Source organism: Rhamphochromis sp. 'chilingali', assembly GCF_963969265.1.
Source record: "Rhamphochromis sp. 'chilingali' genome assembly, chromosome: 9".
Lineage (NCBI taxonomy): Eukaryota > Metazoa > Chordata > Actinopteri > Cichliformes > Cichlidae > Rhamphochromis > Rhamphochromis sp. 'chilingali'.
Window position 1 is genome coordinate 21,375,756 of NC_137936.1, and position 13,744 is coordinate 21,389,499.

The window sequence follows — 13,744 nt, forward strand, 5'->3', positions numbered from 1 at the left end:
TTTTTCTTTTTTTTTAGGTTTTTAGGTGTTGAAGGCATGTATCCTCTCAATGAAATATTGTGTGGCTGGTTGTTTTTAAAGGGTTTTATTTGTGGTCAGAAATACTGTGATTTTGATGGGATAATGACTGAAATTTGTGTAGCACACTGACAGAGAGCCGTTCAGTGGTTGGTGTGGCGATTTCTTGGTGACTTCAATACCTATACTAATATTGATACAGTGATTTTGGAGCAAAGTTCAAGCTTGATTTGAAAGATTTTAAAGTTATTTGGAGAAAAATGTTACAGTAACACACCGTGCTTGGCTGTGTCAGTTGATATTTAAGCAATAAGAATGAAAAAGAGACATAAAAAACAAAGTGTAGGGAGCTAAGACTCATACAATACCAGACTGTTCCCTGTGTGTAGTTAAATAAGACCTCTAACAATAAGTAGGCATGTAAAGAATCTCACATGGTGCCATATATTCAGGAACAAACAGGTGCACTGAGAGGAGGGGAGGAGGCAGCTGTCAGGATATATTAATGTCAATGGTCCCTGAAGAGGAAACATATGCCTTGCCCCAGAGGACTTGACTAAATAATTTGGTGTTAGAAAAAACAGCAACGCACCACACCCATCTTAAAAGGTTCATATCTAAAGACACTGTACAGTTGAACTCAGCATGTGTCTGCTGACATTTTAGAATAATATTTTTCACTGCTGTGCAGGAGAAATACATCAGCATTAGCAGCATGCTCAATGAGAGGAAGGCTGTGCAGGTACGATGCAGACAGTGGTGATGTGTTTCGTTACTTTTCGCATAAAATGTCTGAAGAAGTTTAGACATGACATGATATACAAAGTTAAAAAGCTATCTGATGCTTTGCTGCTCTATCAACCACAACTTGTGGGTTTACACTTGTGGAATAAAAAAAAAGTAAATATGTGTAATACAGAGATAACGAGAGCAGATCATCTCCATCTCACGCTATCACTAGCATCCTCCTCTGTCACACCAACCATCCGCGTGGTGTCCTTCATTACATCCATGAATTTCCTCTGTTCTTTTCCTCTTCCCTTATATTCAACATCCCCCATCTAATAGATCCTCTGCAAACCCAAACCATCTCAGCCTTACCTCTCTAACTCTCTCTAAACCACTTGTTACCCTTCTGTCACTAATCACCCGTCACACTCATCTCCACCCGCTCCATCCTGCCTGGACTCTCTTCTTGACCTCTCTTGTGCGATGCCTGACCTTATGCATTTTTTTCCTTACTTTTACTGACTAGATTCCAGTCTCAAAAAACAAGGCACCAAATATAATATAATATAATATAATATAATATAATATAATATAATATAATATAATATAATATATCCAATAAAAACTATGAAGACACTCAGATTTGAAGGATTTTGTTTTTATTGTGGAACGTTTAAAGACAGCAGACTCGCCAAGTCAACAACATTTAATGAGAGCATTTCAACGAAAAATCATATTTTATGATTCTCATTTGAGTCTCTCATAGAAGTTGCAGCTTATTCTTCAGCTTCCTTTCCCTGAAACAGACAGAAAAACACACACACACACACGATAAGTTCACTCAAACTGTGGAAGGAAGACTTTGTCCCTGTGAAGACAGAGAAAATATTCTGTCTTTAAAGAGACCTTTTTTGATCATTTCCAGTACTGTGTTTTAGTTGTTCATTATTTAAGATAATACCCATTTATCTTATACACAGTTTATTATTTGTCTGAAACATAACCATTTTAGCTCCTTTCCCCCTGCCTTTAAGCTGGCTTTCTTCTGATTGGCTGCCCCTCACATTTAGAAGATTTGATGGGTGAAGTTTACAGTGACAGCTTAGGTATACCTGCTTTCTTTGACATCATGAAGATTTTAAAGCAAAACACAATCTCTGAAACTGAGTGTTTAGAGAGTGTTTGTTTATGTACACATTTGTCTGTGTGTGTGTGTCAGAAATTAAGCAAAAATAACTTGACTAATAATTTCACCTGAGAAGTTTGAAATTTCATAATTAGGGAAAAATCAATTATGAATGCATGAATTTTACGTATTACTTACTTTTCCAATTTCACGACTCTTAGCCCTCAGCTTGTTGACCTGGGACTCAGCGATGTCAGCGCGCTCCTGAGCTTCCTCCAGCTCGTGCTGAACCTTCCTCAGCCTTGAAATGTGAGTATTGGCTTGCTCCTCCTACAATGAGATAAAACAATGGAGTTAACTGTCATAAAGACTGAAGCTGCAGAGAATAAATGACTGACTCATAAACAGCAAAGTATTTAATACTGTGAAACATTTTAACTTACAGCCTCCTCAGCCTGTCTCTTGTAGGCCTTCACTTTCAGCTGCAGCTTATCCACCAGATCTTGAAGCCTGGCAATATTCTTCTTGTCCTCCTCTGTCTGCAGTTTACATAAAGTCACAGCAAATGTAATCATATGGACTTTCCCGGGATACCAGCATCAACAAAATCAAATAAAACACCTTCCTACCTGATAGGTAAGCTCTTTCACTCTTCTCTCATACTTGCGAACACCTTTGACAGCTTCAGCTCCTCGTCTTTGCTCAGATTCAACTTCAGATTCAAGCTCACGTACCTAAAATATGAACAATGTATGACAATGATGGGAGTTCAAAAATAAATACTGTGAAAAAAACAGTTGAGGTCATGCTGGTGAAAAATGGTCTTTACCCTAGCCTCCAGTTTCTGGAGCTGCTTCTTGCCGCCTTTCATGGCCAGGTTCTCAGCTTCATCAAGGCGGTGCTGCAGGTCCTTCACTGTCACCTCCAGGTTCTTCTTCATCCTCTCCAAATGAGCACTGGTGTCCTGCTCCTTCTTCAGCTCTTCTGCCATCATGGCAGCCTGAAATTTCATATCATATGTATTGTTGTAACTGTCATTTGTATTGTTGTACCAACTAATATAGTTGGTAGAGTAATGCTACTGCACTATAGACATTCATCAGGGTGGCTCACATCAGTGATGGCCTTCTTGGCCTTTTCTTCAGCATTTCTGGCCTCCTGGACAGCATCTTCCACTTCACCTTGGATCTGAATGAAATCAGCCTCCAGCTTCTTCTTGGTGTTGATAAGGCTGGTGTTCTGAAAGGAAATACAGGATAATGAATCACATATTTGGACTTTCACCCTTCAAATTATAAAAATATGAAGTTTTTGAATCGTAACTAACCTGAGAGTGCAGCAGTCCCACACGCTCGCTGGCATCAACCAGCTCCTGTTCAGCAATCTTGCGGCCTCTCTCTGTTTGCTCCAGTGCAGCTCTCAGCTCCTCGATCTCAGCCTGCATCAGGTTGTTTCTGCGCTCCACCATTGCAACCTGCTCCTTCATGTCTTCCTGGCTTCTAATGGCTTCATCAAGATGGAGCTGGGCATCCTGAAATGTGCGACATTAAGAGGTAACAGTACCCACTTTAAGCTACTTTTCAGATAATTTTAGAAAGTTCGGGCAAATCCTTCAGTGGACCCACCTTCAGCTGTCCCTGCACATTTCTCAGCTGTTTCTGGGCTTCAGCTGCCTGGCGGTTGGCATGACTCAGCTGAATCTCCATCTCATTCAGGTCTCCCTCCATCTTCTTCTTGATTCTCAGGGCATCATTCCTGCTCCTGACCTCAGCATCCAGAGTAGTTTGCATGGACTCGATCACTCTCTGGCTGTTCCTCTTGATCTGTTCAATCTCCTCGTCCTTCTCTGCAATCTTCCTGTCAACTTCACTCTTGACTTGGGTCAGCTCAAGCTGAATGCGAAGGATCTTGGATTCCTCGTGCTCCAGAGTAGCCTTTGAAAAAGAGTGAACCATATTAACTACAGCACACAACGTTTCCTTTAGTATAAATATACAAACTGAATGTTTGTACAGTTTGTACTGAGTGTACAAACTGGTGAATAAAGAAGAAAAGATAGCTCAGACATAGTGCATCGAATACTTTTCAAGGATAAATCTCACACAGATATGCTTCAAATTGTTTGAGCAGAACATGCACTTCTTTTGCACAGAAGCCAAACTCAGCTCAGGAATCGTAGATTCAGTTTTACCTCGGCCTCTTCCAAAGCTGTCTGGATTTCTGACTTCTCACTTTCCACTGTCTTCTTTCCCTTCTCAAGCTCATGGATGGTTTTACCGGTCTCGCCAAGTTGTTCACTCAGGTCTGATATCTCCTCTGTTCAAGCAGATTTTCAGTACATGAGCATACTGGTCGATTTAAACAAAATTCGTCTCAAGTGTATTTTATTGACAGAGTGCTTGGTGAAAACTGGATTAATGGTCTTACGTTGCAGGTTCTTGTTCTCCCTCTTCAGGGTCTCCAGGTGATCAAGAGCTTCCTCGTAGGAGTTTTTCATCTTGAACAGTTCAGTGCTGAGAGAACGAGCCTCCTTCTGAGATCCCTCCAGCTCTGCCTGGCTTTCCTCATACTTCTGTTTCCACTCTGCAAGAACCTGAAGATACAGCAAACTATTTAGTTTCTCTTTCTTTTAAACTCTCATCATATTTATATACAAACAAAAATACCGTACCTTGTCAAAGTTTCTCTGCTTCTTGTCAAGGTTAGCAGCCAGAGCATTAGCTCTCTCCACGTCGATCATCAGGTCCTCCACTTCACCCTGCAGTCTCTGTTTGGTCTTTTCCAGAGAGGCACATTTTGCATTCATAGCTTCGATGGACTCCTCAGCATCCTGGAGACGCTGGGCGAGCTTTTTCCTGTTAAGAACATTCAATTTTCAGACTTGCTGTATATTAATCACGACACGAGAAAAAATATAAGGTTGGAGACTTACTTTGCCTCCTCCAGCTCCTCAGTGCGCTGAATAGCATCAGTTTCATATTTGGTCCTCCACTGAGCCACCTCGCTGTTTGCCTTGGACATTGAACGCTGCAGCTCAGCTTTGGCCTCCTGCTCCTCCTCATACTGCTCCCTGAGGAGGTCGCAGTCATGCCGAGCTGACTGGACAGCATGAGCCAGGGCGTTCTTGGCCTATAATCCGAACAAAAACCAGACAAATATTTGACAGAAAACATTTTTTCGCCTTTTCTTCTCACACAGTTTTCAAATTCTGTTACCTTGACTTCCTCCTCTATGTGCCTCTTAAGCTCCTCAATTTGCTGAGTGTAGGCCAGTTTGCCTCTGGTCAGCTGAGACACAAGAGCTTCTTTCTCCTCGATCTGCCGTGAATATTCACCTAAGCAACGATTTTTTAGTTATTAGCAGCACTCAACAGCAACAAGAGCAGGAAATAAGCATACACTGATGCACCATAAATTTTCCGCTGTTGCAACTGAAGAAGAACGACATTAAAAACCTTAATGAACCCTAAACTTGTGAATAGCATTCCTAATGAGGTTAGAAATATCCACATCACTACATTTTTAACTTGTAAAAATGTATGTGAATTTCCATTGTTACAGATCTCGCTGCTGGTTGCATTTTGCCTCAGTACCACTATCACAACATGTTTTTCATATGAAGTGAGTTTCGTACCATTTTCAGTCTGAAGTCGTGCTTTTTGTGCACCGATATCATTCAGCTGACGAACATTTTCATCGTTCTTTGACTTGAGCTCATTTAGCTGATCTTCCAATGTCCTGCACATCTTCTCAAGGTTTGCCTGATGAAATAAATCATGTATTAGCAAATAAATAAATACATACATAGATAATAAAATTACAGTTTATTTTCCACTTTTGCAAGTTTAGCGCTCTGATTACCTTGGCTTTGGCAATACCCTCCATGTTGCTTGCAAGGTCATCAATCTCCATCTTGTACTCGCTTTTCTCTTTCTCCAGCTTCTGTTTGACTCTCTGCAGGTTATCAATCTGCTCTCCTAGCTCGGCCACGCTGTCAGCCTGCTTCTTGCGGAGAGCTGCGGCGGTGGCTTCGTGCTGCAGGGTGGCCTCTTCGAGATCACGCCGCAGCTTCTGAAACTCGGCCTCGCGCTTCTTGTTCATCTCAATCTGAGCTGCAGTTGCTCCGCCAGCTTCCTCGAGTCTCTCACTGATCTCCTCCAGCTCTCTGGAGAGATCAGACCTCTGCTTCTCCACCTTGGCCCGAGCAGCACGTTCAGCCTCAATCTCCTCCTCGAGCTCCTCAATACGAGCCTAAAACACAAAAAAGTTTAAGCTAAGTTGAACATATTTGAAGATTTTTTGCTATAGTAAATACTTCTAATTATACCTGAAGTTCCTTTATCTTCTTCTGTAACTGCAGTCCCAGAGATTGCTCATCCTCGATCTTACTCAGGAGCTGGCTAATCTCAAAGTCCTTCCTAAAGGGGAAAAAATGATAATGGCATATTACAGTTGTATTTATCAGAGAATATTTTAGTGCAGATAAATATATATGAATTATTTTTCTTACTTCTTTATTTTCTCATCAGATTGCTGCTTATCGTTCTCCAGATCCATGATGGTTTCTTGGGCCAGTTTAAGGTCACCTTCAAGCTTTCTTTTAGCCCGCTCAAGGTCCATGCGAAGCTTCTTTTCTTGCTCCAGGGAACCTTCAAGCTACCAAAGACAGAGATATTTCATGGATTTAGAAAGTGTATTAGTGGACTGTTGGTTTTCAGATGAGTTTTAAAAATACTCACATCGTCCACTTGCTGCTCCAGCTTGGTCTTGGCCTTCGTCAGACTGTTAACTTTGTCTTCCTCTGCCTGCAGGTCATCGAGGACCTGCTGATGGGCCTCTTGGAGGGCTTTCTTTTCTTTGCTCAGCTTGGCAATGGACTCATCTTGAGCAGCCAGTTCCTCTGTGAGGTTTTTGACCTAAAGAAGTTGACATGAATATAAACTTACAAATGATTTTCGCAACACTTAACAAAACAATACATTGTTAAAAGAGGGAGTATGACCTTGTTCTCAGTGGCATGTTTCTCCTTTTCCACTTTGGCCAGGGTCAGCTCCAAGTCATCAATATCCTTCTTCAGCTCAGAGCACTCGTCCTCCAGCTTCCTCTTCTTTGCAGTCAGCTCAGCGTTCATTTCCTCCTCATCCTCCAGTCTCTCAGCTGTCTCTTTGAGTTTGGCCTCAAGCTGGATTTTTGCTTTAATGAGCCCCTCACACCTTTCCTCTGCATCAGCAAGGTTTTCACCTTCCTAAAAGGCAACACAAGTTTGTTAATCAAATTAATTCTTTGATAATCAGTAGACACTGTGCATGCAAGGTAGCGACTGAACTCACAGACTGCACTTGTAACAGTAAGTCATTCTTCTCCTGCAGCAGAGAAACCATCTTTTCCTCCAGTTCTTTCTTCTTAGCCAGAGCCTTTGCCAGATCCTCTTTGGTCTTTTCAAAGGTCTCTTTCATTGCGGCCATCTCTTTCTCCGTCTCTGCACTCTTCAGCAGAGGCTTAATCTTGAAGTACAGCTTCATCCACGGCCAGGTTTTGACATTCATGAATGAACGGATGTTGTACTGGATGGAGAAAATAGCCTCTCTGATAAAAGAAAAAAAGGACGAGTTATAAAATGTTTGTTTTACAAATTAAATTGCAGGTTTCACAAACGTCTGTTACAGCGTCAGCAACAGACAGCTTACCTCCTCTCCATCATCTTGACAAACTCACGCCTCATGAGGAAACCTCTGCAGAGAGCCTGAGTCATTGTGACCAGCTCAGCCAGCTTCTCGTCTCTCATCTCCTCCAGAGTTCCCAGCAGACCGGCTTTGAAGAACACCTGAAAGTTATTAATACAAATTATTTTTAATTTGTTAACTATTCTCCACATTTCAGCATTAACAGCATTTTCCAGAGAGATTTTTCTTTCTCTACCTTGGTGTGACCAAACTTGTACTGAGAGTGGTCCACGTTGATGGATCCCAGAAGTTTCTCTGAGGCCTTCTTGTTGTCAATGAACTGTCCCTCAGGAATGATGCTAGCATTCAATACCTTGTATCTAAAGTAAAGAGTTCAATCACCAAGTCAGATGCAGTGGCTTTAAGATAATAATAAAAGTAATAATAATAAAAAAAAAAACGTTTCATTGTCAGTGAAGATGCTAGCAGTGTTACCTCTGCTTGAAGTCACCGTAGAGGATTCTGCTGGGGAACCCTTTCCTGCAGATCCTGATCCCCTCCAGCACACCGTTACACCTCAGCTGGTGGATGACCAGGAAGTTCTCCATGAGGCCTGTAATATGTCATTAAATAAACACATTTTGACAAGAGTGACAGAATGAAAATGTGAAACAGTGAAAGCACATCACAGGTTTGATTTCTTTCAGCCATGTACCTGGCGTCTTTGACTCATTGGGAATCAAGCAGCGCACAAAGTGAGGATGAGTGCTCCTCAGGTTGGTCATCAGCTTGCCCAGATTCTCCTGAAGCATTAAAACAGCATTGAGTTAACAAAATAAATGACAAGTATCTCTAGTAAGTGATTCTTCCACATCTTACCCTGAACAATGCAGACACCGTCTGGAAGGAGCCACCCTTCTTTTTGCCACCTTTCTTGCCACCACCGCCCTCAGCTGTCAGTGGGACAGTTACAGTGAAATGATTAAAGCAAGAAATGGCAATGCATTTTTAATATCTAAAAAACTGTGGAGAAATTACAATTGATACCTTCGGAACCGGCATGAGACGCATACAGGAAAGCCAACAGCTTTGTTGAAGACTTCTGGTAGAGCTGTACCACAGAGTCGTTCAGGGGGTCTTTGTTCTTCTCCAGCCAGCCATTAACATTGTAGTCAACAGTACCAGCATAGTGCACCAGGGAGAAGTGGGCCTCAGCTTTGCCTTTGGCAGGCTTTGGTTTCTGGAAGGGGGCACTTTTGCCAACATGCTGGTCATAGAGTTTGCTCTTGAAGGTCATGTCTGTTGCCTTGGGGACAATGCACTCCTCTTCAAGGATGGAGAAGATGCCCATTGGCTGCCAGGATGAAACATGAAGCAAATTATTTCAAGGCTTCAGACTGATTTCTGTTTTTATCAACACACAGTACAGAGTTCATGTGGTAAAAAAAACACAAAGTATCTTCACCTTCTCAATAAGCTCAATGCAGGCAGCCAAGTCCATGCCAAAGTCAATGAACTCCCATTCAATGCCCTCTTTCTTGTACTCTTCTTGCTCCAGGACAAACATGTGATGGTTGAAAAACTGTTGCAGTTTTTCATTGGTGAAGTTGATGCACAGCTGTTCCAGGCTGTTGAACTGAAAAGGGAAAAAAATCCTTATTATATTAAACTCATCATTAAAATCTGTCCAAAGCAAAGCTTCTTGCAAGAAATGTTTCAATAACAAAGGTATAAAACGGTGCTATTTCCGGCTGACTTACATCAAAGATTTCGAATCCAGCAATGTCGAGCACACCGATGAAGAACTGTCTCGGCTGCTTTGTGTCCAACATCTCGTTGATTCTGACGACCATCCACAAGAACATTTTCTCATAAACGGACTTGCAGAGCGCCGAGACGGCGTTGTTGACCTGATTTTACAGATCGACAACAAAGACAAAGCATGAGAGAATGTCACACAAATAAACTGTTAAAGTGGTAAAAACGGGATGGATTAGGATATTTCACCTGCGGGACAGTCTGACCCTTAGTCACAAACTCGTTTCCAACTTTGACTCTTGGGTAGCACAGTGCCTTAAGCAAGTCAGATGAGTTCAGGCCCATAAGGTAGGCGATTTTATCCGCGACTGAGAGTAGAGAGAAAGGCAGTAGGACAATTAGCAATAGTGTTTTTAGTTTGTTTCATACTAAAAAAAAATTTTTTTAAGGTCCAACATACCCTCAGTGCCATCTGGCTCAGCCTGCTCTTCTCGCTGCTTCTGCTTGAACTTCATGTTTCCGTGTTGCATCGCAGCTCCGGTCAGTTTATACATGCTAATTTTCTCCTCTGCGGTGAAGCCCAGGATGTCAATGGCAGTCTAGGTATATTAAAATAAATAAGTCATTCACACAAAGCTCTTTCATTTAATACAGTCCTAATTGTTTTTTTTATAGTAACCTATATTTAATCATTTTCTTACATCAGTAGCGATGAATTCTTCAACGTCATTGATACTCTTGACAGTGATTTCACCCTGACTGATCATGGGATAGTCGTATGGGTTTGTGGTGATCAGGAGAGCCTCTAAAGAAAACAAAAAAATACATGTCAATATAATACGCTATACAATACAGAGAAACAACACATATATGTTATATATTGTTGTTTACAAGCTATGGAAAAACTGAGATATTTTCATTATTATTCTCTAACCGATGAGCTCAGGTTTGTGGCCTGTTGTGAGCTGATAGAAGATATGGTAGCTCCTCTCAGCAGAGAGCTGGAACGTCACGCGAGACTTCTCCAGCAGATCTGTAAAACAAATCAGGATGAGGATAAGAAAGTCCATAGGCTAACAGGACAGAGACGAAGGATGTGCTTGATCATTTGTAGCCTCACATGTTTCAATGTCAGCTGAGGCCAATTTCCCAGTTGTGCCAAAATGGATTCTGATGAATTTACCCTTTTAAAAAGAAAAGACTGGATTAGTATGATGATTTTTTTTAATTATATTTTATTTAGAAAGGCTTAATTAATAGACACTTACAAAACGGGATGAGTTGTCATTCCTCACTGTTTTGGCATTACCATAAGCCTCCAGCAGTGGATTCGCTGCAATGATTTGATCCTCAAGGGACCCCTGAAAGTTTAAAATGACACATGTTTGCATTTTGTGTATTTCTTTATTTTCATATACATAATTTAAAACACATTGCATGACTTACCTGCATTTTTCCAGGGACTTGCTCGGTTTTCTTTCCTCCAGCCACTGCGATTGTCGCAAAGTACTGGATGACACGCTTAGTGTTGACAGTCTTTCCTGCACCAGATTCTCCACTGTAGTCACAAAAACACCTCATTAGCAAGAAAACCCCCTTGCACTGGGTAATCATTTGCTGAATTCTAAAAAAGAAACTTACGTGATAAGGATGGACTGATTCTCACGGTCTGTGGAGAAACAGTAACAAAGATATTGGCCATCATTTATATTAACAGTAATGCGGTGACCCACTATTAGAGTTTAATGTGTATATGTAAGTTATTTTATCTTTACTACTACTCCACAAGGTAAGTTCAAAACTTATAAATTGTTCCTCTCTTGTTATATGAGCCTGGTATCACATGCAAAGTGCTGCGACACATGCTTCATACCTTGGAGCATGAACTGATAGGCGTTATCAGAGATGGAGAAGATGTGGGGTGGAGCCTCAATTCTCTTCTTGCCCCTGTATCCTGCCACAACCCCTGAATCATACACTGGGAGCCACTTGTAGGGGTTCACAGTGACGCAGAACAGCCCAGAGTAGGTCTGTGGAGTCAGAGAGGATCATTTATGATGCATATCTTCCTTTTGTCATGAGCACGAGTATCAGCTATGGAGTTCTGATCAACTCACGTAGATCATCCATGCTGCATAGCGCTCTTTGAGGTTATACAGCACAGTAGGCTCACTGAGGTGGGTCATCATGGCCATGTCCTCAATCTTATCGAACTTTGGAGGGTTCATGGGGAAGACTTCATCTTCTTTCACGGTGATAGTCTAACGCACAGACAAAAAAAAAATTAGTGGCACAGATATCAGTGGGCAAGTGGTCCAAACTTATTAAACAAGCAAAGACAATCAGTTTATCTATTCCCTTAGAGGTCAGAAAAACAACACGTGCACATAATTCATTTCCTGCTATTCTGTTTTATTTTAGCTGAAAATGAAGCTGTGCTGCTTAGTTATTTTTTTCTAACATGAATACAATCCTGAGGCCTTCATTCCTGGGACCACACTAGCATCAGTGCAGCTGTTGCACTCAGATATTTGAACTCACCCACTCAATCAAGTAGTCTGGCTCATGCAGCTCGGCTCTATATCATTTACACTACAATAATAATAAAAAAGGTTTTGCAGAGTCAAGGCACTCTCACCTTCCCGCACAGAGTGTCCACGGTGGCTTTGCCGCCCTCTCTCTTAGTAAGTTTCCCCTTGAGGTACATTTCTTTGGGCTCAGTCACAAAGTATGCTGTTTTAGCATCAAATGGAGCGTTCTGGGCTTCAATGCGCTCTCTTTCTGGCTTGCGGAGGTACATGGCCGCCGCGCCAAAACACTCCATCTCTGCGTCTCCCATGATGACTCTTTACTGCAAGTAAGTAAAACAAGACAACAGTCATTATTTCTTCTCGCTCATGATGGCAAGACAGTACTGCACGAGGATAAAGAATCCTGAAGCTGTTGTGGATGTCAAATGAAGTGACAGCTGGACTGTGTTTAAAATACTTTGTAACAAACACTCCAATCTGTGTGTAACCCACGACTGCCTATATCTGCTCCAAAATATTAAAATATTAAGAGGTAAAAGGCACTAGGCACTGAACAAAACTAACAATTTCTCATCTTTATTCAATGATTCAAACATGTTAATAAAGTGAGAAGCCTCAACGTGAACTCTGTTAATTGATTTGTAAGCCATCTCACAAAATGCTAAACGAACAGCTGGATATTCAAGCATCAAAGTCTCATTTACAGCATATAAACAATGCTATTAATTAAAAGTGTCTTTTGATAAACATGGAAAGCAATTACCTTTTCCCCTCCCTTCAGAAAAAAAACAGCTGTTGATGGTCCTGTGAGGGTTCTGATGAAGAAAAAGAAAAGATAAATTGTTCAAATGAATAAGTGTAATTAAACTAATAAAATAAATAAAAAGGCACTCGGTCTGCAGTAAAGTCCTGGCATTAGCACAGCGGTCCTGTCTCTGGCAGTAAATGATCATGCCCTGCATTGTTCATTAAGCTGCTGGCTCTCCTCCTGCTAATAAAAGACTGTAAGTCACTCACCTTGACTGGAGGTTTGGCAGTCCTTGTGGGTGTCCAGCCTTCCTTCTTATATAGGGAGATCAGTGTTCACTCAGCAGAAATGGCCTCCTTTATTTGGTCAGGTTGTTTTGTGCTATTTCCTTGAGTATTTTTGCCTCCTCTCTGTCCCCTGTCGTCGTTCGTCACTGATCAACAGGCTCTTTCACTTTTTAGTTGTCACATATTCTGAATGACTTGTTTACAGAGGCATGTTTCAGGCAATGACAACAATTTTAATCAGGAAATAATATCAAGAGTGAATGACACATTATAGTATTTATAATTGTACTTACATATGTAAATATAATTATGTAATTATAAATATAGTAAAAGTCTAAATAAAAGTAAATATATTAACCTCACTGGTGTCATTAGATAAGTGTGGCTTTGCTTTCTATTGTCATTAATTAAAATACTACTCGGTATAATTTATATATTCAAAATAGGAATCAAAAGATCCTAAGGCACTGATGTATGTGACAGAGAGCACAGAACACCATTGTCCTGTTGTAAAGTATTTCACTGCTGCAGTAAAGATGACACACAAAGCACCGCTGTCAAACAGGAAGCCTTAAAAAGTGTATAAATAGATGAAGACACTGGCAATGCAACATTTTTGAACTTTGCCTAAATATTGTTCTGGTGATCGGTTACTGAAGTTCAGACATTGTGTTGGTCTTTACAATAATCTCTTTAATGCACCCTGGCACTGCAGAGGATCTGAGTTTAGCCGTGGAGAAGCTCTCATGTGTCCCTGGGATTCTGTTGCAGAAGCCTTGCAAGTCTTTCCTGTGACAAAGGAGCACAATTGGGCCTAACAGCTGCTAATCTAAGAACTTGTGAAAATGATGATACCTCACGATAGCAGAAACATGCACTGGGGTC

The 13,744-nt window shown here is 41.2% G+C and overlaps 1 protein-coding gene across 1 annotated transcript; it reads right to left on the bottom strand.

Moving 5' to 3' along the window:
* Positions 1-1,384: 1,384 nt before the first annotated feature.
* LOC308402032 (myosin heavy chain, fast skeletal muscle-like) lies at positions 1,385-12,888 on the bottom strand. Its single transcript, XM_080890571.1, has 41 exons — positions 12,842-12,888; positions 12,588-12,639; positions 11,932-12,144; positions 11,411-11,554; positions 11,167-11,323; positions 10,935-10,962; positions 10,740-10,851; positions 10,562-10,654; positions 10,414-10,477; positions 10,228-10,326; positions 9,995-10,098; positions 9,754-9,892; positions 9,543-9,661; positions 9,296-9,445; positions 9,001-9,171; positions 8,583-8,889; positions 8,415-8,488; positions 8,251-8,338; positions 8,031-8,148; positions 7,792-7,915; positions 7,560-7,696; positions 7,203-7,458; positions 6,875-7,117; positions 6,612-6,788; positions 6,383-6,528; positions 6,200-6,290; positions 5,734-6,123; positions 5,507-5,633; positions 5,089-5,207; positions 4,806-5,002; positions 4,545-4,728; positions 4,301-4,466; positions 4,065-4,189; positions 3,499-3,807; positions 3,201-3,404; positions 2,987-3,112; positions 2,703-2,873; positions 2,503-2,607; positions 2,317-2,412; positions 2,072-2,203; positions 1,385-1,544 (listed from the first exon to the last, which is right to left on the bottom strand). The coding sequence occupies exons 3-41, from the start codon at positions 12,130-12,132 to the stop codon at positions 1,524-1,526; spliced, it is 5,814 nt and encodes a 1,937-aa protein (XP_080746697.1). The 5' UTR covers positions 12,133-12,144; positions 12,588-12,639; positions 12,842-12,888; the 3' UTR covers positions 1,385-1,523.
* Positions 12,889-13,744: the final 856 nt, after the last annotated feature.